The 25,633-nt window shown below is 47.8% G+C and overlaps 1 protein-coding gene across 1 annotated transcript; it reads right to left on the minus strand.

Annotated features, from left to right (window-relative positions):
* Positions 1 to 2,357: 2,357 nt before the first annotated feature.
* LOC119097264 (neprilysin-2-like) lies at positions 2,358 to 17,577 on the minus strand. Its single transcript, XM_037220313.1, has 15 exons — positions 17,409 to 17,577; positions 16,901 to 17,002; positions 14,556 to 14,801; positions 14,116 to 14,190; positions 7,887 to 8,069; positions 7,565 to 7,695; positions 7,251 to 7,388; positions 6,596 to 6,678; positions 6,057 to 6,215; positions 5,754 to 5,897; positions 5,040 to 5,302; positions 4,466 to 4,584; positions 3,561 to 3,722; positions 2,649 to 2,700; positions 2,358 to 2,611 (listed from the first exon to the last, which is right to left on the minus strand). The coding sequence occupies exons 1-15, from the start codon at positions 17,554 to 17,556 to the stop codon at positions 2,358 to 2,360; spliced, it is 2,259 nt and encodes a 752-aa protein (XP_037076208.1). The 5' UTR covers positions 17,557 to 17,577.
* Positions 17,578 to 25,633: the final 8,056 nt, after the last annotated feature.

The raw sequence follows: 25,633 nt of genomic DNA on the forward strand, positions 1-25,633 counted from the left end.
CCAGCTGTTTGAGACTCAGGTCTCTCAGGATGGTCTGGAAGCCGCGTACACCGGGGCCGTCCGGGAGGAGGAGAATGATGTTTTAGCCCCCGGTGCCAATATCGGTTTTGCTGTTGCGGCGGCAGCCTGTAGCTGGTATCGAACGTTCTCCAGGCATCGGAACGTTAGTCTTCCCGACGGTTGATAGATGGCACCGATCACCACTACGCAATGGCCAGCAAATCGGTGGCAAATCCTTAACTTATCAATGCGTCATGGTCAACAACTTATCATTTTCAGAACATGGCAGCCATAGGTCATGCATAAGGTCACAAAACGCCCGAAACCGACCAAAGATAGCTTTGCACACAACGCCATGCTTCGAGATATTGGAACTAACCACCACACAACCTACGCCAGTTGGTACGCCTGGGCCGATAACTTATTCGTTCCCTAGCATTGGTGATTTTGGGTCAAGTCAATGATCAAAAACGCTCCAAAGCACCAAAAATTAACTTGCAGACAACCCCTTGCTTCCAGCCTATATGGCCGGTCGCAACGAAATCTTCACTTATCGATCCGCCATGGCCGGTAACTTATGCTTTCCAGAAGGTGGTAACCTTGTCCCAAGTCAAAGGTTACCAAAAATGCTCAAAACCGACCAGCATCACGTCGGTAACCCCATGCAGATCGACCCAAACAGCCCAGCCGACAACCCAGTCCGGATCTGATCTAAGATTACCGTATTTTGGAAAAGATAGAAAAGTGACTAAGACACGACCAATGGAAAACTTTTTGTGGTGATATATTTCTTAGGCTCGGAACATAGGGTCGTGTACAGACAATTTAGGTAGAACCGGGCGTGTTTTTTGCGACATTCGACCTGATCTTAAGTCATTATGTTTTTCAACGGGGACGGTCATGACGTTTCGGGTCAAATAAGGTCAACAAGGTCAAATTCCAGATTGGTCTCACAACAGCCCCTAGAACCTAGGGCAACTGTTCTAAGAAAAATGTCACACGCACAGTTAAGGGTCAGTCGACCTTGTTTGACCTTTCGACACGCGCCCGGGTGGCCGGTTGGATACCCTTCGCTCGGGTAGAGGGGTCAATTTGACCCCCTGAGATCCCGGGACCTAAGAGAGCTAGAGAGATCAAATTTACAGGGTGTGTTGACCTGTACGTGAACTCACATAGGTCAAAGTTTGAAGTTTCTAGGTCATGATCTTCAGAGTAAGACAAGGTCAAACAAGGTCAAGTTCCAGATTGGTCTCCAAAGGGCGCCTAGAACCTAGGCAACTGTTCTAAGCAAAATGTCATAGCGCTCAGCTGAGGTCAGCGATCTTATTTGACCTTTTGAAGGTCATGGTGACCAAACTGATAGTAATGCTTTTTAGTTTTGCTTTCGGATAAGCGACAAAGATTACGCTTGGCAGTGTATTCTTAAAAACAAAATGTTGACTGGGTGATTTTAGGTCAGCGACCTATTCTGACCAATGAGAAGTCCATGGTAGGATTATAATTCGGTTCCTGCTATCAATGTTCAAAATAAGCACCAGAAACCAGCCGATACGGCAAGCCCAGGAATAATAAAACAGGTTGGTTTTGACCTTGGTCTGACCCTCATACCTGACTCTAGGTCCATGTATTTTATTTATTCAATCGTCGTATTGCCTAAGAGAGTGTCTCAGAGATGTGTGGCTCCGTCTAGCACTCCGTTGTTTGATCAGATTGAACGATTGCCTGGAGAGTGCCTTCGCTGAAACCATGGCCTGATTTTGACCTGCCGTAGGTCAGTGACCTACAAGGTACATCTAAATTTGTGGTGTTGGACGATCCGCTATTCAATTGTCTACGGCTTTGAAAAATTCGACGCGGCTACGCTGCGTCGTTGGGAAACCATTCCGGGAAAAACCTTTGGGGGAGGGTCAGTTTGACCCCCCATCCGAGCGCGTGTTCATCCTCGCGTAGAAAATGCGATATCGGTCTCATTTTCCGCGCGTTATGCTGCGAACAGCGCAAAAGTCGGTATCCTTCCTCATTATATTTGAACGATATGCGATCTATCGGGATCAACAGCTCATTAGGCGAACCTAGCGCGTTCCATCATCAGTCTCAAGTGGAAAGATACCTGATATCCGTGATCATGCGTGCTGTGTCCATCTAGTCGCTACGCCAGTAGACAGGGTCGCCTGGTCGTAAAAGATTGACGAAAAGTTCCTCAGACGTCGCATTTCCTCTGCGGTGTTCTGAACACAGAAGAACGTTCGCACGTTATCCTCATTACACTCAACCTAAATGTATCCTTCCTTGAATGGGTACACAGCCGTGGATGGTACTCTAGCGGCGGCCTGAAAAACTAACAACATCGCGATCGCTCACCAGACACGGCAGCCGTCCACGGGGTTCATGCGCGAGCCGGCCGGGCACTGCCAGTCACGCGCGAACTGTTCGGTGTTTTTGATCGCCGTGTTCATACGCACAAACGAGGGCGCGTGGTTGCTGGAGCGCATCACCTGCCGGAGCCCTTCCTCCCTGTAGACGGCGCACCAGGTGTTGACGGTACCCAGCCAGAACATCTGCTCGCTGGTGTACTGCTGCAGGCCGGGCAGCGCCGGCTCGCGCCCCTTCACTGCTCTGGTAGCGGTCGTAGGCGCGGCGCGCCATACGTATGCCGCCGTTGTCGGCGATGTTCTCGCCCTGGGTTAGGATGCCGTTTACCTGCGTCGGGCACATAGTTCGCGGTCACGAAAGCACACGTTTGTGTCGTACTTGGATGGGAAGCAGGCAACATTGGCGTTAGTTCAGACGATCAGCCTTTTGGCGATGTGATGTCCAGCGTAGATATAGTTTAATATTAAAAATTTATTTGTATTATTTGCGATACTGATACATATACATACAAATTAATATATATATATATATATATATATATATAATACGTCATGTATAGATCTATAAACATGCATATAGGTATATACTGGTAATTTATTGCCAAAAAATCTTCAAGTCGCGTTGCGTCGTTGTGATATGAACTTCATTACGATTTTACGGGTGATTCAAACTGTGTAGTGTTGCAAGGACGCGTTTTTCGTTCTTAAGGCTCTTAAAATGGCAACGTTAAGTTTGCATGAGGCGCTTATTTTCCCCGTTACTCATTCACAGAGCACCAGGAGTGTGGCGGAAACACACAGGTAAACATAATAAGAAAAAAGGGAAGCTGCGAAAACCAGCAGCAAATCATGCTGGTCTTCGACAGAACAAGCAACGGAAGCCAATGGTGTTCGTAGGCAAAGGACAGCATGGGCTGTCCGCTACTCTTGCCATTGATACAAGCAACTCACTCGCACAATATCAGTCATATCACATTCACGCGTGCTGCGAAGAGCATGGTCTAACTCGGGGGACCCAGGGTCTAAGGCTTAACATGATCACACACGAACAACCACACCTACGCGGTCATTGTACCGCGGGCACACCTGTGGATGCTCCCCGGCAGCTCCCACATCGGTATGGGAGCTCAGGGCTGCAACTACGACCAAAGGGCCCACCGCGCGACACCCACGCCAGCCCACACGTGCCTGCATGTTGACCCTGTCGACGGTGATGTTGCCGTACTGATCGATGATGCATTGGACGCTGTCCAGGAAGCGGGCTGCGCGTCTCCGGCTCCCACCATTCCTGGAGCTTGCCTCGGCGGTTAAACTGGCGGCCCTGTCGCGCGGAGAGATGTCAGTGCTGAACTCGCGGTGCCATTAGCGCGGGTTCACCGGAATTCGCGCTCAGCTGTGCGGCATACTTTTAAATGACCCATTTAAAACACAGATGAGTGGGTGCGGAAATAAAAAAAAAAACGACCGACTTTAAGGGGAGCAAAAATGATTCAGCACCTTGTAGGGTGAGGAGTGCAGGCAGCCCACTTTCCAGTTTATTGCGTTCCAGAAATATTCATCAACGGAAGTAAGCCAATCACTGACAGAGCGAGGGGATGACCAAAAAGAACGAAACAGACGTCATCGGTTTCGTTGACAACGTTAAGTAGGCAAGCAATATCCGTGGATCATTCAATTGCTTTTGGCACGATGACAACCAGTGGTAAGACTGGCGCGTAATAGGGAGCTATTGATTTCGATACCTCACTTCGTAAAGCGCCATGGATGACCACTATATCAGTTCTGCATTGGACTTTTCAAAGATACATACAGTGAGTAGTGCTGGGATCCTATGTCATGCAAAAATTGTTTTAAGAAAATGCACGAGAGGCTTACACTCTTTTTCACAAATAGGCTAACGTGGACAGGTCTAAGGATTTGTTTTGGGAGCAGAGTAGGGTCTTACAGTTACCGCTACATTACGAGTTTCCACGAATCCCGTTGTGTAAAAGGTAGTGCTCAAAATCCGGGAATCAACGCGAGAGTCCTTTTCCATACGGACTATGCTGACTGCAGGTGGCTTTCAAAAACTTGAACATCGCGCGCATACTTGCCTTGTCGTCGAACAAGTGGGTTATTTCGTGACCGATCAAGAATCCGATGGCTCCGTAGTTCATGTACTTAGGCCTGTCATTGCTGTAGAAAGTGCCTTGTAAAATACCCGCGGGGAACGCTGCAACGCCAGAAATAGTTTGCAGGCGTTAAAATCCCATTAGATATAAGACAAACGGACCACGGCTATCAAACCGGTATTTCCTTGCCCTACTTACTGAAATAGCAGGTCTTTCAATGTTAGAATTTGTAATAATGTTAGTGCCGACAGCATTGGGAACCCCAGTACGCCATAACACGTCTTGCCAAGCAGGTCCAGAGGAGTAGCTTTCCATACTCATAGGACGTGTGTCATATTACAAGGGATTTCAAACCAACTTGGTTTTAAGCGTTATCCCACTGTTCAGTGGGGAATGCATTCACATACATATTAACGGTCAAAGTAAAGCGGAGGAAACACCAATAGTAAAATGACCCTCGTCGCCAACACCATACAAATTCAAAGACGCCAAGACCTGCTGCAGCTGAGGTGAGGTTGAAAGCTGGCCAGCGTCGTGCCGAGTGAACACCACTCACTGATGCCGTTCGTCGATTTCGCAAAGGCGTTGACAGCTGTGATTTCGCCGAATTCTCGCCAGTCGTTCTTGTCGGCGTGCTCACGTAGTTTGCTGTAGAAGTAGTTGGTGTTGAAAATGTTATTGTTCAGCATGTTTTGGAAGAAGTCGTCGTCGGTGAGCTGTAGATCTTCGTAGAGCTCGCTTACCATCGTGTCGTTAAGCAGTTCGTCTGGGTAAGCTATGTAATAGGTCATGGCCTTCGATTTCTGAATTGCTCGCTGCCTGCGGAAGGACAACATATCAGGTGTATGTGAATGTCTGCAAACACCGTAGAGTCTTTAGCATCGATTTCTATTGGCTGAGCCTTTTCCGCGTGACTGCATGGGAATGTTTCTGTTATCAGCGACGATCAAGCATTTGTACCGGAACGCGACCGAACCCCAGCTACTCCAAGTGGCGTATTTGTGCTCCAATTCCAAATCGAGCTTACACATTACATAATTTCTTTAATTTTACGTTTTCGGGCTTACCTTGGCCTGAAAACGTAAAATCAAGGAAATTAATGAACTGGTATCAAAATCAAAAGCACTTATGTAGCCAACATTGGAAAATTACTGCTGCCCCGCTCTGGAACATAGAACCCACGTCTCGTGAGCCATGAGGGGCATGCATTTACCATCTTCATGTTTTGTAAAGGAGTGTTATTTCGCTCTACGAAGTGAAGTGCCGATACCTCGTGATACGGTCTATCCAGGCAGCCTCCAGCAGCATCGCATCGAACTCCTTGTGTATATCAGACACCAGCTTCAGGACCGCCGTCTTCGAGTCTTGGTCGAAGTGATTTTTCACGTACAGTGATCCTACTGGGATTCCAAAGCTGCAAACATGGGGGTCTTTCACATTCAAACCACAACAAATCGTATTCGCGTGTCTTTGGTAGTCCAATGACTGTGCTGGGACTAATGCGAACATGTGTACGCACATTCTTTCGGAGCAGCATTGAAGACCAAAGCGAAGGTCCCTGCGTCGTGCTCACCGGTGCATGATGTCGTCGAGGCACTGCTTCCAGCGGGGCCCGTGCTCGGTGGTGCCGTACACCTGACCGAAGAGCTTGAGGCGCGCGTCACGGGAGGCCAGGTTCAGCTGGCTCACGGACGCCTCCACCACACGCCAAAGAAGGTAGTTGGCCTGTACTCTGTTGGTGAAAGGAGCGCGCGGTGGAGGACAGCGAGGATGGGCGGGCTCTCTGAGAGGGCAGCGAAGACGAGCGGGCTCTCCCCCACGTAAACAAGGCCGCTCATTTCTCCGATACAACATGTAACTATGTTGTACAATTCGCAATACAGCCTTACACACATAAATCACAGAGTTGCAGCGCACACTCACGCACACACCCGTTGTCGTGCCCGCCTGAACAGGCATGGCGCAGCCTGTGAACAAAATCAGTAGAGCGTGAAAGGACCCGATATATCCCATATCCTTATATTTACCAGGCATGTCGACAATTTGTGTTCAACACGAGAAGCTCCGATGCTATGATGACTTGTAGAATTGGGTGCGAGATTTGCCTCTTACCTCTTCGGCGTTGTCTTCAGCAGCGAGGCCAGGTCCTTAAAGAACTCTGGGTGGGCGACCCAGACGGACTCGCTACTCGAAACCTGTCAGCATATGCGCAGCTCGTCTGTGCACCAGATGCTCAGCCGGTAAATATGGAGGACTACAGCACCAGCCCTCGACGGGTCTGCCTGAGCCAACACTTTGTCTCGTTAGGTATTTAACTGTCGGCCGACAAACAGAAAGCTGAAACAAATAAACCCCATGACAGAAAGGAGGTTAATTTCATCTCTGGGGTAGCATCAGGGGACCACTACCTGACCGTCGTGAGTTAGTGATGTGGGAGACGCGAACTCGAGCGTCGCACTCTCGGCAAGATGCAGTTACCGGCCTGGTCGAACAGGGACAGTGTCAAAACAATGCTAACGTGGCTAGTATGTATAAGCCGTAGACCGATGACCGGCCTGTGTTCATGGTGAATATGGCTTTCTATGGATTTTTAAAAAAGCCACAATGCGACTCTCAATCGTCATCTTAATCCGGTTCTCAAAATTATATGAACTGTTTGAGAAAAGGAAAACAATGTTGAGATCTACGGAGGCACCCAGAAACACTCTGTGTGCTGTGTTGCTTTCTTCCATACAGTCCTGTCTGTTGTTGGCATCGCTTGGCGTACCTGGTGTCCGACGTCTTCCAATAGTTTATTGGCGTAGGTCACCCAGGGAATGGTAGGTGCCAACAGGCTCAACTCGTCGAGAGTCATCTTGTGGTAAAGTTTGAAAACGTCGCGAAGTTCCTCTTTCGCCAGCGACATCTGTTGGCAGGATGGTGAGCGGAGACCCGTTGACAAGTTGGCATGCAACTTTTTCGTGCCGTCTCACATAAGTCGGTCATCATAACTGTTGTGAGAACCACTTCTTTAACACATGTAAGCAGCAACAAAACATGCACGGAACATTGCTGAAAGACTCCCCAAATTTGTGATCTCACGTTGGCGAGCTGCATTTCAAAGTGAAGCGCAGCTTCCATGTCTTGTTTGGCGATGCCTGGTTCGGCTCCCAGCAGAACGGCCATGTCTACCATGTAGCCGTAGTAGGCCTGCACATCTGAGTCATTGAAACCTGCGAGAAAGCCAGGCATGCAGTCATGCGTTTTCTCGGGGAGAATTCAGCGAAAATTTCGTGATACTGACCACAAAGGCTTGATTCCAACTACACCATATTGCGTCGCTGCAAACAAGCCTCACGGATCGTGGTCCACGCAATTTAGACAAACGGCGCCGCAACACGACATCGCGTGCTTTTGCACTTACCTCTGATGAGCGATGCCCTTTCGAGGCCCAAAGCCGGGTCAAAAAGGCTGATGATGTTCCTTGTGGGGTCTTTTAAGTCGTGTAGGATGCCAAACCAAAATATGTCATTCTGTGAGTACCCCAACTTCCGGTTCCGATACACGGCCTCCGTCCAATGGAAGGCAGCATCGTCCCATGCCGAACCTGCAAGGGATAGTCAGACGAGAGTTAACCCCTGCCCGTGAAACGCGTGTTGCAGCAAGAATCTGCGCAGCTACGGATTCTTGTTACAATGCAACATGAGGTCGAAATTTTGCTTCTTTTAGCTATGTATATTTATATATTTGTTGTGCACTCAAATATATGACATGTGACGTCACTACTCAAGGGAAACCTGTCATCGGGCGGGTTTCCCTGCCATCAGACCATACCAGGGGCGCAGCCAGAGCTTTGATAAAGGGGGGAGGCACAGAGTTGACAGCATGCCTCTGATGGTGAAGCCCCTCCCCTCGAAAAATATTACTGGATAGGGCCCACTTGATTTCAATGGTGGCAAGATTTTCTTTTTGTTTGTCTGTCTGTCTGCATGTCTGCATGTTTTACCTTCCTTAACCTGGCCCGGCCGGAGGCCTGAGACAACTGCGCCCGGTCGAGGAAAGTTGACTTCCCCCGAGATCCCCTGCTTCCAGACGTTGTACGAGAAAAAATGCCGTTGTTGTTTACCTTAGTTTGAATATGAAACCGCAAGAGGTCACGAAGGTCGAAAACAATTATTCTGATAGATGCAGTTAAGACGTATGTTAACGCGCATCCAGGTGACCGGTTGATTACATTTTGCTTGGGTGGGGGTCAGTTTGATCCCACTGGGATTTACGAAACTAAGATAGCTGGAGTAACCAAGTGCTCAGGATTGATTGGCCTTCGCGTCAAATCACTTGTGTCAAACTTTGAAGCTCCTAGGTTATGATCTTGGGATCAAATAGGGTCAAAGGTCTAGGTCAAACTCCAGATTGGCGTCTCAAGTACAACTGAACCTCCTCATGCAACCGCCGTGAAACCAGATACCTGTTCTAAGCAAAAGGCCAATGAGCTCAGTGATCTCGTTTGAACTTTATAAGGCCTATGTGGTCAAATGCCTACGAGATTGCTCCCAATTTGCCGTTCGAATAAGCAGCAGGGATCGCGCTAAGTGGTATGCTCTAAAAAAAACTATTGACCTGCGTCATTTTAAGCAAGTGGCCAACGTTGGCCTTCATAAAGTCCATCGAGCGTGTGTTTTAAGGTCCCTGCGATAAATAAAGTCAAAATAAGCATCAGAAACTGCCCCATAAAACTAAGCTCTCGAGGAAAACAGCAGGTTAGTTTTGACCTTGTTTTGACTTTCATACCTGACTTAAGGTAAAGTAGATTAGCTGTAACTCTAAATCCAACTAACTTACTGCCAACCAAACTATCTCAGATATGTGTGGTTTCGTCTAACACTCCGTGTTGCCTAACATGAAACGATTCTCTGAAAATGCCCTTCACTGATAGCCATGGCCTGACTTAAGTCTGCCATAGGTCAGCGACCGTAGAAGGTACATCTACTAGTAAGATCCGCTATTCAATTTTCGACAGTCATGCTAAATTTCTCGCGGCTATACCGCTCCGTTTGGAAACCATTCTGGAAAACCTTTGGAGGCGTCAGTTTGATCCCCCGCCCCGAGCGTGTGTTCTAACATCAAGACGGATGTTGAGAATACAGAAAAAATCGCTAAAAAACTGTGAAGGGAGTCCTTCCCGATCACTTCTCTTTTCCACCAGGGTCCGGTTAGGTCACGTCACCGTTCAAGGGTGGTCTACCAGTAGCATACAACAACAATGTTTCCTTGCTTACGTTCACAATTTGCTTTTAAGTTGATTTACCAGGCGGATCTATGAGGCAAAATTACCACGGACGTAAAAATACAATGTTAGGCTGGCCTAGAGATCAGATGAGGTAAGCTTAGGTCAAATTTATGGACTATCCAAGTGACAAAATTTGAAGTGCTAACCGGGACTAAGTGATCAATACAACGCTTTTCTGTGGCTTGAAATGGAGTGTTGTACATCTTAAAGTACTGAATATTGTGTAGAGGTTATATATCTTATGCAAAGTCCGCCGGACACTTGTTGGTGCATTTGTAACAAACTGAGAGCAAGTATGTTGGTATATGAAAATAAGACGCCATCAGCTTCACAAACACGATAAGGAGGTGGTTACACCTGACCCTGAATACGACCTCCGGCCAGCCTTTCGGGCCCTCAAACCAGGTCCTAAGGGGCAGACACGTGCCCTCTGTGCCCCCTCCTTGCCTGCGGCACTGCGCCGTTCACTTGATGTCGCTCATTACCAAGATGAACTATGAAAATGTCTAGCGTTAATGTTAGGTTCAAATAGTACGGACCCTTATCATATCCATGACAGTGGTAAGTTGCATGTCTGATTGTAAAATAAGCGCTGCTTATAGTGGGGCTCATGGACATTATGACGGTGACCTGAACGTGTCTCTATATTTGCCTCAGGTTTAACGTTTCATTTTTGTCATATCGGCTCATTTACTGCACTCCCCAATCGACCTCGTACGTACCTTAGTATCCAGCCAAGGTGTCAGACGCTCATTTGCGTCTTTCTGCGTCCCCCACTACTAACCTTTGCTCTCGTGATGACCCGAGGCACCGAGGTCAGCGATGGCGGGTGAGGCCGCTTTGAAAATATAAATTTGGCGACGCAACACCTGGCATGCGGTTGGACCCGATCGCAGATGGCTGTGATATGGTGACAGCGGTGGGATTGTCATTCGGCCGGTGATTCTGGACAACGATCATCTGTCGTTACCTTAATCTCCCACCTAGCCCCTCGGTGAGGATCCCACAGGCCACAAACTTTTGGGAGTGGGAAGTCTACCGCCGCAACCGGTGGGTGTCATCAACCAGGCTCAGAGCTGCGGATGCAAAGCGCATTATCGACCCGACTGGCCCATGGAGCGCCAATATCAGGCCGTCCAAAGCTGGCCTTGCCGTGGCTTTGGTCACTGCCCAAAGGGACTAACGGGCCACCCGGCGATCGGGAGGAGAACCTCACAACACCTCGAGTAGCGGTTGGCGGATCCATAGACGCCTTATTGACTTAGCAGTCTAGTGTATCTAGCATACAGTCGTGTTGTCGATGCGATTTCTCAAAGCCCGCCTTTGACGGTGCGATTTCTCAAAGTCCGTCTTTGACGCCGTCTGTCCGTCTAGTTTCCGCCGCTGGGCACACTTGGAACATTCTGGGTGTTTGTTGGCTTCAAGTGGAGATGGTAAGGACCGATGCAGGGGCCGGTGAAGTGGAGTTCGTAGTAGTTGATAATTTGATGCACAATGCAGTCTTGGACTGGGATTTTGTTGCAAAAAACCTGCACAGCTGATCTCCAGATCGTGAAAGGAAATGAAAACTGAAATCAGAGAGCTCCTTGCCAGTGCTGCCGGACGCTGTTGTTTACGGAGCTATGAAGGCTGACCGGCGGCTGTGGTGTGAGTTTGAGTATCTGTTGTTTGAACAGCGCTCAACCTATGTGGAAATATGTAGTTGCCTGGTAACACTATCCTCCGAAACAGAGACCCTACCGTATGTACCGTACGCTACCTTTGTATGTCCGCAATTGTTCTGACCGGAACATCATCCTGCAAAGACCCAGGGTTATTAAACACGCTGAACCAATCGCCCGTGTCCAGTGTTGCGAACCTCAGCTTGCGTTGGGTGTTGGCAACGGTGCGGTCGCTCAGGCGGACGCGGTGGCTTCTGACGATGTGCGATACCTAGGCAAGCAACTGATAGGAGTCTTGCTGGTATCTTGGTGGGCGATTCTGTCCCTGGTCCACAGCGTGACTCGTTGGCTGTCCTGCTAGCTGCGATCCCTGCAGTGTTTTCAGCGGGTTTTTCAGATATTAAACTTTTTCATCGGAAGGCCTTGTTCTTGCATTACAACCAGGGTCGTGCCATTAATTCACTAGCCACTATTTCATTCCATGGGGCGTGAGGCCGAATTGCAGGTTCTGTTAGATGAGTTGTGGAGGTGCTAAAATGTGGAGGTGGGGAACGACCAGACAGCTTGACAACTTGGTGGCAACTTGGCCAATAGGAATACAGCCAGTGGCAAGGGTACTGAATGAATTTGAACGAATGTCTGAATCTGACTGACGACCCTAACCCTGACTACCCTGAATCTGACGTAATTGTTTTGTAACACAACGAATCTACCAACTATTGTGACCACCTGGATGTCCTGAAATTTCCTTGCGTGTGGACTTGGAGCACATACAGGCACCAAAACAACTGCAGGAATGTTCCAGCACTTTTTCTCTTCCACCTGCGCGCTGTTCATTACTCTTCAAACAAACTCAGGTGGCGTGTTTCTTAGAAATTTCAGGGAGATTGGACAGCGTGGTAATCAACTGGTGAATCCTAACAGTTGGTTTGCCAAATGTGCCCGGCAATCGAATTCACCGTTTATCGGTGGCTCAAGTCTCGACTTCAAGTCAAAATTCAGGTTGGTCTCAAAGTGCCCCAGAATGTAGATGGCTGTTTCTAAGCAAAAGGTCACATGCTCATTTCAGGTCGGTGACTTCGTTTGACCTTTTTAAGGTCATGGTGACCAAAATCATACAAGACTGCTCTGTTCTGCTGTTCTGTTCTCAAGAGTTCTGCATTTGAATAAGCGACAGAGATTACGCTACGCAGTATGTTTCGAACAAACAAAAAATGCTGAACCGGGTCATTTTAAATCAATGGCCTAATCTGACATCTAACAAGTCGATGGAAGACGTATAATGCGGTTCCTGCTATCAATAACTTCGAAATGAGCACCAGAAACTATACCATACAGCAAGCCCTAGAGTAATAAAACAGGCTGGTTTTGACCTTGGTCTGACATTCATGCCTGACCTTGGGTCGACATGATTTGCTCATTTAATATGTGTGTTGCCTGAGAAAGCATCAGAGATGTTGCCTCAAACATGTATGTCTTTGTATGACACTCCGTTGTTGCATCAGATTAAACGATTCCCTAGAAATTGACTTCGCTGAAACCATGACCTGACTTTGACCTGCCATAGGTCAGCGACCTTACAAGGTACATCTAAATTGTTTAAACCAAACTATTTGATATTCAATTTTCTACAGCCAGGCAAAATTTGGCGCGGCTGCGCCGCGCCGTTCGGAAACCATTCCGGGAAAACCTCCGGGGGGGGGGGGGGGGGGGTCAAGTTAACTCCCCACCCGGGCACGTGTTAAGCCTTTGAAATTTGCAATCGTATTCGATCAGTGGAGACCAGGTCTGAATGCGTCATAAACTGATGTGTTGCCGATGCTCCATTGATTCCTACATGTTGAAGGAAATGTTCTACATTTGAAGGAATTGAGGCATCCCCAGATATCATGGAAAAGCTCACTTGCAACTACTGGCATGCTCTAAGTGTAGAACACTGTCCTAGATAGCAAAAGTCCAGTATTTAGTGCATATACTCCTCACCGCGTCATCATTTGATTATGTCATGGAAGGTAATTTCGAAGTCAGAGTCGTTGCCAGCCCGCCTGTGTCAAAATTGCCACAGTAGCGGATGGGCTGGCCGCTTGCAGTACTTCAACTCGCTGCAACGAGGCTTATTAATTTATGCGTGTGAGATAGCCCCGACGTCTGTTGAGTGCGCGTGTTTTGACCCTTCTCACGGCGCTGTATACTTTTCCTTGATAACACATGTCTTTCTTGTAATTGCATTTTCGGTTAAGGTGCTTTTCTTAAGTTATTCGATTACCAGTCCCGTGTCTGACACAAGCCGGACTGCCAAATGCCGGTACAATCAATCACACAACGCGGTTCGTGGTCGAAGCTTGTACTCAACGCGATAAGCGGGATGGAAGCCAGCTGCTGTCTGTTGATGCGGTGTTCGTGCTGGTGTACTCCAGACATGAATAGGTCAGTGGCCATGTTTGTCTTGACCTTGAACACGGTATGACCATTGAGGAGACGCAATTTTCATAAAAACGTGTTTATGACGTCACATCTCTCTTGGTGGCCTTGAAGTAGGCGTTCTGAGAAAGTCTGCACAAGTTCGTGTGTGCCAAGCTCGGAAATAGGAGGACTTTAAGTCATATAAAGAGGTACTTTAACAGCAAATAATTCACAGTAATAGGCAGATAAATGTGTATGAATTGCTTAGTTCTGGGGCTGCCACTGTTCGGCTATCTCACCGTTTAGCACAGGCCATCCTCCCATCTTGGCCAAGATGTCGTGAAGTGGCTGCAGGCCTCGCTTTTCGATGGTCTCTGCCCAAAAAAACTAAACCTTAGAAAAGCGTAGTGAGAAACACTGCGACCACCGTTTGTTAGACATAGCAGCGCCACGCATCACACACATAGGTTTATAGCTTTGACAACTTCGGGAGAACACTTGACAGACAAAAAAAGCTAACGATTTTTGCACTGGTTGATTACACCTTCGATGGATACGTCTCACAAGTCATTTAATTCTACAAAAAGTTCATCCCACTTAAAGGATAAATCTAAAGCATGTTGCACATAACAATACGTTGAAATCACCACACGGGATGTCTTGCTTACGGGAATTCAGTCGAATGACAGTCTCTGCCAGCCCAACTGATTAAAGACATGGGCCATTGAATATGGCCTACCTTTATTCATGCAGCTGTTGAAGTATTTCTTAAGCAGGACCGTGGCTGAAGTGTCATCAGTTGAGATTGGCGTGTCGATCAGCTTCCTCATTTTGATCTCGATTTCGTTGCCCAAGAGGTAGAAGCTCGTGACGGACGACCTCTCGTCCGGAATGACTGTGCGCTCGGTGAACGCGCCACACGCGAAGGCGTAGAAGTCGTCGCACGGGTCCACATTGGTGTCCATGTCGTTCAGCAAGTTGTATGCTGTAGCGGTCAAACGTTGCCATGATGTCATTTCTTCTCTATGTTACCGTGCGCGCCAGGAGATGTTCGTTTTACCCTTCAACCCTAAAGATGTTGCAAGGCTTATTGGAAATCTAAAAGAAATAAGAAACCCTAAAGATTATTGGGCAGTGGTTTTAATAATGTTTCTAAGATACAATTTAAAGCAATTGTTTGACGCGGAAGAGGTGCCGGATAATTGGAGAGCAGCGTTCGTGTGTCGTGTGTAGCTGAGGAGGCCTCAATAAATCCTGTAACTGTAGATCAATATCAATCACGTGCATTTGCTTGAAACTTATAGGAAGGAATCTGGTACATTCAATAGTGTCGCATTTGGAGTAACATATACTAGTAGTTGACATAAAGCCTGGTTTTAAACGAAATTTATCATGTAAAGCACAGTTGAATGATGCTGATGAGTGATATACGGTAAGTGTTGAGGGAGATAAAAAGTACTGACCTAGCTTTCCGTGGTTTTAGTAAAGCTTCCGACATAGTGTCCCATTAAGATCTGATTAACTTTACATCACGAGCAATTTAGAGCATCGATTACGTTTATCATGGGTGGTCTCAGAATAAGAAAAGCAGGGAATTGTTTAATTTGTTACCATATAATTGGGAGGGCTACAGGAAGGAAAACTGCAATTTGGTCATCGATGATTCCAATGTCGGCTAATGTAGTTACTGGTATTTACATATACCAAACCATGATGTCCATTTTAGCGTCATAAAAATGGTACAAATGCTTGTGTGTAGGCGTAAACCATGCCACGTTGTCGCAGCGTGAAAAGGTACTGTCTGGAAAATAGAATGTAAGAAATAAATGAGAAACGTGTGGTGTCTTTATAAGGGACCCGAACTGAAAGGGATTTTTTGTCAGACTTCACCTCTAGCACGCGCCCGGGTGGCCGGTTGGATGCCCTTCGCTCGGGTGGAAGGGTCAATTTGATCCCCCTGAGACTAAGAGAGCTAGAGACACTAAATTCACAGGGCGCGTTGACCTGTACTTGAACTCACTTTGGTCAAAGTTTGAGGTTCCTAGATGATGGTTTTCGGGTCAAATGAGATTAAACAAGGCCAAATTCCAGGTTGGTTTCCAAAGGGGCCCTAGAACCTAGTTAACTGTTCTAAGCAAAAGTCACATGCTCATCTAAGGTTAGTGCCCTTGTTTAACCTTTTGAAGGTCATGTTGACCAATATCAGACAAAACTGCTTTGAGTTTTGCATTTGCATAAACGACAAAGACTACGCTAGGCAGTATGCTCCTAAAAAACAAAATGCTGACCTGGGTCATTCAAGGTCAGTGACCTTTAATAACCTTTAAGAAGTCTGTTGCAGATGTATAATGCGGTTCCTGTTATCAGCCAATTCGAAATGACCACCAAAACTACCCCATGCAGCAGGCCCTAAAGTAATAAATCAGATTACTTTCGACCTTGGTCTGACCTGAAGACATGACTTTAGGTCAATGTAATTTGTGCATTCAATTGTTGTGTTTCCTGAGAAAGTATCGCAAAGATGTATGGCTTCGTCTAACACTCCGTTATTGCATCAGAGTGAACGATCTCCTAGAAACTGCCTTCGCTGAAACGATGACCTGACTTTGACTTGCCATAGCTCAGCGATCGTACAAGATGCATCTAAACTGCTAATGCCAGACGATCTGCTATTCAATTATGTACAGCTCTGCAACGTTTGGCGCGACAGTGCTACACCGTTCGGAAGTCATTCCGGAAAAACCTTCGGGGGTCAATTTGACCCCCACCCGAGCGCATGCTACAAACTTTCACCTCAGCTCAACTGGTTTTAAAACGAAAATGTGCCCGCGCTCTGTTCTGCCGCTGGCTGCGTACATTGTATACACAAACAATGCACATCGCATGATTGGATGAAGTGCGATGGGCACTAATCATTACAAAACCGCCACTGATCATAAGCAACGTTGATTAAAAGTACACAGTTCGACGATGACTCCCCGATACTCTCGTGTAAATTTGAGAAAGCATTAGCCTAGGCATGCAGCTCTCCCAGAGCACAGTGACCCCCGATCGCACGCCCCAGGTCGCCCCAGCGGCCGTTACCGGCTGTGACGCAGCCCTTGCTGAGGCAGAGCGTGGGTGGCCGCTGGGCTTGATCTCCGTCCGCTGGGGTGGCGACATGTCTCTGCAGCCGCGGCCGGGCCTCTGCGGGGGGCACATCCGAGAGACGGTCAGTGCCGACAGCTGGAACACCCGATCGAAGAGGCACGGGCAGAACAGCCTGGCCTGAGTGTTAAGGTACGCCACACGCTCCAGTTGATATTACAACTTGAATATCACATTACACGATGATACAAGCCAATACTCACAGGATTGCGCGGATTCCCTTTGATCAGGTAAGGTTTCAGGCGAAAAGCTGAGGGAAACGATAAAAAATGGAAGCACTCGGAAATTGGAGGGCTGAGTTTAGTTGGTGACTTTTTCCGATTTGCGCCGCGCTCAGAAACGTTTGCGAACCCGGCATCTCTAATATCACCCCACCTACTCATCTACCCATATATTTACCGATTGGTGCCCACGCCAAGCGCGCTCGTAAAACGAGGACTCTCACGCATTCCAAGTGCAGATCCTGCGAATCCGGCTGCAAGAAGGCCACCTCCAAGAGCCACCAGGGTCACCACGATCACCACCGGAGTTCGGCGACACCACGGGCGACGGGCGACGGCCGCCATCGGTCTTGACCTTTCGGTACAAACCATCGCACATTAGCGATGTCGAGTGACGTCAGTGTCTGAGTGAGACCGCTTACTCGACGCTCCACAGCGTGCAGATTTTACACTGCGTTCTGCAGCAGCCGAGGGCTGTCATAAATATCAATGAAGTGTAAACATGGCGCAGCAAGCTGGGGCAGCAGCCGGCCAGTGGTCGAGGGACGCATCGACTTGCCACGCGCTGGCCTGCTCTCGGACGGGCGACGGGCTTGCGCGGGTCTGCCCTCGGAATGGCGCGATAGGGAACGGGGCCTGAACAGAAAATTGTAAACTTGACCTAGGAGACGCGGAGGGATTTAGTGATGGTCGTACGACGATCGATAGATCGTGATGTAACGATCTCGAAACGTTAGAATGTAAGGAGCGATGAATATATGAGTAATTTTGCGCGAATCATCTTTAATCTAAGCGATGATGCCAGGTCAAAGGCCCGTAAAATTGAACGATGCGCCAAAAAACTCGTCCATGCTGAGTCAGCAGATATGCTTAATCACACACACACACACACACACACACACACACACACACACACACACACACACACACACACACACACACACACACACACACACACACACACACACACACACACACACACACACACACACACACACACACACACACACACACACACACACACACACACACACACACACACACACACACACACACACACACACACACACACACACACACACACACACACACACACACACACACCACACACACACACACACACACACACACACACACACACACACACACACACACACACACACACACACACACACACACACACACACACACACACACACACACACACACACACACACACACACACACACACACACACACACACACACACACACACACACACACACACACACACACACACACACACACACACACACACACATATATATATATATATATAATATTATATATATATATATATATATATATATTATATATATATATGCAGTGCAATGTGCATGAGCATGTGTGTGCGTGCGCGTCTGCGTGTGCACACACACACACGCATACACACCTATATATATATATATATAGATATATATATATATATATATATATATATATATGCATGTGCAATGTGCAAATGAGCATGTGTGTGTGCGTGGGCGTCTGCGTGGGCGTGTGCGTGTGCGTGTGCGTGTGCGTGTGCGTGTGCGTGTGCGTGCGTGCGTGCGTGGTGTGTGTGTGTGTGTGTGTGTGTGTGTGTGTGTGTGTGTGTGTGTGTGTGTGTGTGTGTGTGTGTGTGTGTGTGTGTGTGTGTGTGTGTGTGTATGTGTGTGTGTGTGTTCCCAAAGGCGTGTTCAAGTTTTAAAAATGTAGGGCATAGGAACGTAGGTTGTGAGCTATGCTAGCACTATCTGGTGAGAGAATCGATAGTGTAGGGACAAATACCAACACGTAAAAGTGGCAGAAGGATCATTTGCATATTCGCGCAGAGACCCCTGCAGTAACAAGAGTAAAGTAAAATTCCGCTATCTGGCAGCAACGCACAACACGGTATTCGCCATTCCATATTTCACTTCTATGCGGTAAGCAACATTAACGGACTAAGTTAGAGCACACTCTATGACAAAAAGGAGACGGGCGGAGGAGCATTACAGCAAACGGAGGACTGCTACCAACAGCGGGCCGTCAGCTGATGGTTAAGGACATGGGACAAGCTCCACTTTCATGGTTCTACTCCCCGCCCTATGGAGAACGCGAGTGCCTACGGCACATGCCCGCTCATGTTACCAAGGCATCATGATTAGTTTACAGCGCACATCAGCATTGTAACAGGCTACCTACAACCCACTTAGGCTCCCCATTTTGTTTCTTCAATATGAGAGTGCCTATGCCAAAATGTGAGTATATCTGCTTGTGTCATAAGCAGGGCACCTCTCATTCGCTCCGCACACACATGCACCACAATCTAAAAGCCCGTTTGAATATTCGTGTGCTGCATTTGACACCTTTTGGATATGCCCATGGTTTCCAGAGTTTAAATTTCGTCAGTAGCATATAAATCTCGAAGTGACTATCGTTCGACTCGCGTCGGTCGCGTCTGTCTGGAAATAGCCGTCGTAGCTGTCTCGGAACAAAGTTACAAGTAAAGCTTGTTTGTAATTATTTCTGATGGCTTCCTATCACGATCTTTTGAACTCCAGGTTAGGGGAGGGGGGAATCTCCCAGCTTAGAACAGCGGCACATTTACCTTGTCCAGAACTAGAACAGGATTCCAATATGAAACGGACTTGAGTGATTTCCCTCTTCGATATGCACGGTCATTTCCAAACACAGCTTTTTTTAGAACGAAACGCAGCTCCTGGCGGTAAATCATTATAATCTTAAGATGTTATGGACTTCTCGAATATTTTAGGGTTATTGTTGAGCATTTGTACATCAACTGTGTTCCGAAAAGTCTAACGTCAAATACAACGCTGATCCATGGCGTGATCGTCACTTCACCTATTATTGCTATTTTTGCCATATAAAACAGTCACTTTTGCTGGCATAACCACAATGTTTTCAACATGCGCTCATTTACATAATTATTTTTTAGGCTGTTAATACAGGCGAAAAAAGATGCACTATTCGCAACATAGCGCGCTTGAAATCATTGTGGCAAACTGGAAGGTCGCCCATCTTTCTAACGAGTCGTCTGTCCAAGCCTGAATGGATGCAATAACAAGCCCCTTCGGCGACGGTATAAAAATGATAACCCAGCTGAAGGCTTTTAGCTACTTTTTTCTTTTTATCGTGCATAATAAGGAATGATGTTTTGCGGGCAAGAAAGCAACTCACATGATAATCAAATCGGTTTGAAGAAATCACTGGATTGCATGTGTGCGCCGAAATGACTTTGCACTTATAACTTTGATTGTGTTACACATATGTCTTCCACATTTCAGTTGAAGCATTCTGCCCACTTTGCGTACATTGCCGACTCGCTTATAAACCCGCCACTCGCTCCATTTCAGCTGTGGCTGACGGGTGTGAGTTGCTGTATGCTGTGCGGAAGTCACCATTTGCTGAGGCGTAAGATGAACACAGTCCGTCCGTGTACTAGTGGGCACCTCTTACAATATTCGCTCGTCGGGAGAGGTGAGCTCATACGCGCATCCCAAGATCAGGAGATCCTCAGCATACGAGCACGCAGCGGCTGTTGGTGCCGTACATCTCAAACGGGCCTGGCACGCCGTGAACGACGAAATGCGTCTGAGATACCAGCTGAGGCAATGAGTAAATGCCGCCGCACAGTTCACAGTGGCATCACATTCTATCTGGATTCCCGGCGGGCAAATAGAACGCTGACGTTGAAATCATAGGGTAACCCTGGAGCTGATCGACTGCTGACATGCAAAATTATATTACGAGGGCGTAGTTACCCATGACTTGAGGGAGGCTTAACAGTGAAAAATTACTTAGCATGCCCCCGAATTTGATAAAAACGGCTCCCCCCCCCCGTTTATCCACTTTCCTCTCAAAGCTGGGGGAGGGGGGGGGAACTGGAGCCCCTCTGGCTGAACAGGAAAGTACATGTCTGCCGCCTTACGCCACTGACTGGCACGTGTCCGTGCAGTGTCTGGTCCCACCTTGCGCAGGGGTGCGGGCTCGACGGGGCGGTGCACTGCTGATGGTGTTAGATTGCTTCTGGTTCTGGGCATGGTCGCCAGGCCTTATATATAGCCTTGGTCGGGTCTGGCCAGCAGGCGTCAAGTGGTCAGTGTGCCCCCCCCCCCCCCCCCCCTCCGCAGAGATGACCGTCACCAGGCCTAGCGTCCGATCCGGCCGGCTGAAAACCGCGCAATTGCCAGGCAAGTCGGCGGCGTGCAGGACTGGCCAGACGACGGTCTCGGATCACAGCGCGTTGGCCGAGGAGAGGGGAGGGGATGGGGCAAAGGGCGACACACCTCAGCACGATCAGGTTCGACTCTGACTCAAGTTACACGAGGATGGTGGTGGCATGACCCCAAGCAGGGCAGGTTGGTGGCCCGTTGTCTGGGAACTCGGTTCTAATGAACGATATAGTTCGGTGGCGAAGAACTGACATGCAGGTTATGACACGTCTGACACCTCTGTAACGTGAAAGCGTGTCGTGCACCTTTCTGGCTGCTCGATCGCAGATCACTTGTTTCAATGTCTAGCTGCCGCAGGCCTTCACTATGTGGGAGAGGCACAATGAATGCATGTACCCCACACGAACACATGGAAAGTCTCCTTTTGCGCGGCGCTTAGAAAAGGACGTGCCATACATGGCAAATGACACGTTTTTGTAAAGCAATGCGACTGAATCAGCGTCAGTTTATATACACGGTATCACGCTAAGAGGCACAAGCTTCTGAAACGAAGTAAAACCGACTTCAGGGAGCACAAATACCGTTACTTTCAAGAGCATTGTAGGAATTTCGAGTTATCACAGCCATCAATTTTACAACAAACACCAGCTCAGACAACCAATCGAAGGCATGAAGGTACAATAATTATCAATTCAAGAGGCATTGAAGGGAGTTTCAAAAGAGAGCACAGTCCCAGGAAGGGTCAAGGACTGCAGGAAACCATAGGCTCCGAGCAGCACAATTAATTCAACAGCAATCCAGGTCGATCAGGAAACGTTTAGAGTAGAGACGCAACTTTTCTCCCTGCCAACCCGCTAATTTCTGGCCCGCAAGAACACGCGGGCTTTTGGTTGAGGCCGACTTGGCGGGTTTTTGCGCGTCAAAAATATTGGCGGGCAAAGCAACGTATTTTTGCGATTTCTCAAGCTTCAGGTGATCCCAAGATCAGAATGTGCTGCTAAGCACGTAACAACCATTAACAGTCATATTTTATTTTTTCAGCAAGAGGGCCAATGACAGAAGCCCGTGGCAACCATGACACACCAGCAAACCAGGCTGTACAAATTGAGCGGCTTGAAGCTAACATCTCGCCGGAAAATTCAAGAACAAAAGAACCTAGCTTTTATACCATAGCCTGGTTTCACTGAGCAGCAGTTAGGTGGGTATTTAGGATAGATGCAGCTACATCCTGCATTTAGCTGGTATTGTGAGAGTGTGGTGCACTCAACTTCTCTTGGTTTGCACAAAACCAGACCTCAGCAATCGCAATCAATATCCATTATTTATGAAATGCATGGGAAACCTGCCGTTATTGCCCTAGCTTCACTCAGTTGTCAATACAGCTAGAGTAGCTACAGTTACTGACGTATGAAATGTACAGCAGTTGTTAAAACCGGAGAAGTGGTGGCATATAGTTTGTTGGTCTATGTTGGAAGAAGATGCAGTTTGTGACCACAACAAAACACCTACGCGATACGGCTTTCCCTTACGGTGCTTGTTACTTTTTCAGCATATTTTTCTCGAAGGCTTTTGTTCTATCTGCTTTGTTATTTTTTTTCAATATTTGTACCTGTGCGCAGCTCTGTGTGAAAACATTAGTTTCAGTATATGACGTCAATGAGCCGATTGATGCACATCGAAAGTTGCAATCTACAGGCTTTTTGAACTGTAGAAAGAGTTCCCGAAAATTATTTTTTGCAGCTGCTGTTTACTTTCATAGAAGTTTTCTGCAGCATGTAACAATGTGCCACGATTTTTGATGACATTGCTAAATGTGAACTAGGTCACTGGAGGTAAAATATTCTTGGACAACTGTTATTGCTTTCCTTGCTTTCGCGCCACATTACACGCAGGGCCTCGGCATCACCCAAGTGACGCGATGGTGGTTGTGGGATCGAACGTAGAGATCGATCGAGCAGCGGCTGAGAGGAGCAGCGGCCCGAAGCCGGCCGGATTGGACTGGGGGTGGAGTGCTAGCTGAGGTCGGCCGGAGTGGTCTGGGGGTGGAGAGCTGGCTAGCTGAGGTCGGCCAGATTGGACTTTGGGGTGGAGTGCTAGCTGAGGCCGGCTGGAGTGGTCTGGGGGTGGAGAGCTGGCTAGCTGAGGTCGGCCGGAGTGGTCTGGGCGTGGAGAGCTGGCTAGCTGAGGTCGGCCGCATTAGACTTTGGGGTGGAGTGCTAGCTGAGGCCGGCTGGAGTAAGCTGGGGCTGGAGTGCCACTTGAGGCCGACATTGCCGTACGTTTGTAGTGTGTGAGGCTGGAAAAATCGCAGGATATGTTCAGATTCGAATGGCACGGCGTGATCGCACGTTTTGTATCATATTTTGTTGGTTCCTTCACGATGAGTCCATCGGCTTTCACCGTTTTATATTTTAAACTATCACGTCATTTGGTACGAGAGGACGAAACACTGTGCCAATATCCAGAATTACTTCCTGGTAGAATGATGAGATGCATTAAATGTTAAAGGTTCTCATCAGCTCAGTTGTAAAGACTAAAAAATAGCTAATGTGGGCTTCTTTTATCTATCTGAGTCACTCACTCACAGCTGCATGTCTAACTGTAAGATCTGCACGTACGTACGGTCCAGCGGGAGAGATCGCTCGTCGCGACATCTGCCGGTGTTGCGCTATCGGTACTCCTGTCTGGCTACAAGGTGGCGCTGCTTGGTTGCTTGGCAGAACCTTCCGAAGCCTATATTAATCCTGCTGTGCTCATCGTTGTAGTACGGGCGAGATTAAAGGAAGCATTCGACATTTGTATGCGAGTTTGAACCTAGATAGCTATTTTGAAGATCATCTAATACTGTTCACAGCCATGCCCTTTTTAGGCTTGTTTCTGTGGTTTTTGCTGTTTGTTTCTCTTGTTTCTGAGCTTGACGCCCGTGAACTTGTGTAAACTGTTTCGTGCAGACTATTCGAAGGTCGCACAGGCATGCATAACGCCATAGCAACGTCGCGCAAATACCGCACTTTATTGGCTTTTTGATGTTTATGGTTCAGACCGGCATGGCCGTTCATGCATTCGTGTTAGCGCTGATGTGGCGCAAATGGCCCAAACAACGAAGGGTTGATGGGTGATGACTAGATTTCGCTGCTGAGGGCGTGTCTTGAACGCGAACGTGAATGCTTGCAGTTTGCGCTGCACTCGCAGTTACCGGGACGTTGGTCAGGCGTTCTCGCAGATTTACACAGGTGTAGGATGCCGCGCCGCAAGTGCTGCGTTTACGGAGATAACCTGACAAGGCAGAATCATTTGGCTGTGTTCAGCTACGTTATCTACGTTTTTAGATTCCGCAGCGCATCTGACTGACCAGGCTGGTGATTTGAAACGCTTTTTTTGTGGTAGATAGCCAGACCGCAAAACATACAACTTACAAGATTACAAAAAAAAGATCAACACATCCTACGCCGAACATGTCCGGCTGTAGTAGTGAGCATTGCCATGGCAAATATGATGCGTGCAGCAAATCTGAGTGCGCAGAGTTTGACTTCTTCAGCTGTTTTTTTTTTTTGTTTATTTTGGAGTATGTTTAGGAATGTTGGCCTGCTCAGTTGCCTGTCTCTCCAACGTAGCTTGCGGCTTGGGCGGGTGAGACCGCCTACCAAAAATTAATCCTCTGGACCAGACGCCTAGCTATGACCGGTGCATTACATCTATTGCTGAACTCTGCATTGAAATTGGATATGACCCAAGTGAGCACTTAAAATGATGGGTGCATGCACTGAAAATGTTGCTGGGATGTTGTTGACACATGTCCAGTGTCAAGCATATATTGTACACTACTGATGCTGTACGCATGGGAATACAGAAGGAATAATTTCCTCATCGCTCATTGAAGTTAGTGGTGACTATACACCATGCCTAGAGATTACAGGCTTAATGTGTTCATAGGCTTAACACACGTTGCTCAACTTAAAGGATTCCAAGTGAATGCCAACATGTACTGAGCATGTCTGACAAAATGGACATTTGCTTCAGTCCATATTCTCAGTAAAATGCGTCTTCGCCCCATTGTTGTAGAACATTCTACAGGCTGCCATTTGCGATTCACGTTTTTCAGCTCAGGGGAAATGTTCCACATCTGAAGATATTGAAGTAAGCAGCAGGTGTGATGAAAAAAGCTAACGTAAAGCTACTGGTATACTTTTAAGGGAAAATGCTGTACTGGACTACCACATTTCCCTACATAGTAAATATGCTTGTCAATACGT

This window comes from Pollicipes pollicipes, unplaced genomic scaffold, assembly GCF_011947565.3.
Source record: "Pollicipes pollicipes isolate AB1234 unplaced genomic scaffold, Ppol_2.1 Scaffold_4295;HRSCAF=5057_pilon_pilon_pilon, whole genome shotgun sequence".
Lineage (NCBI taxonomy): Eukaryota > Metazoa > Arthropoda > Thecostraca > Pollicipedomorpha > Pollicipedidae > Pollicipes > Pollicipes pollicipes.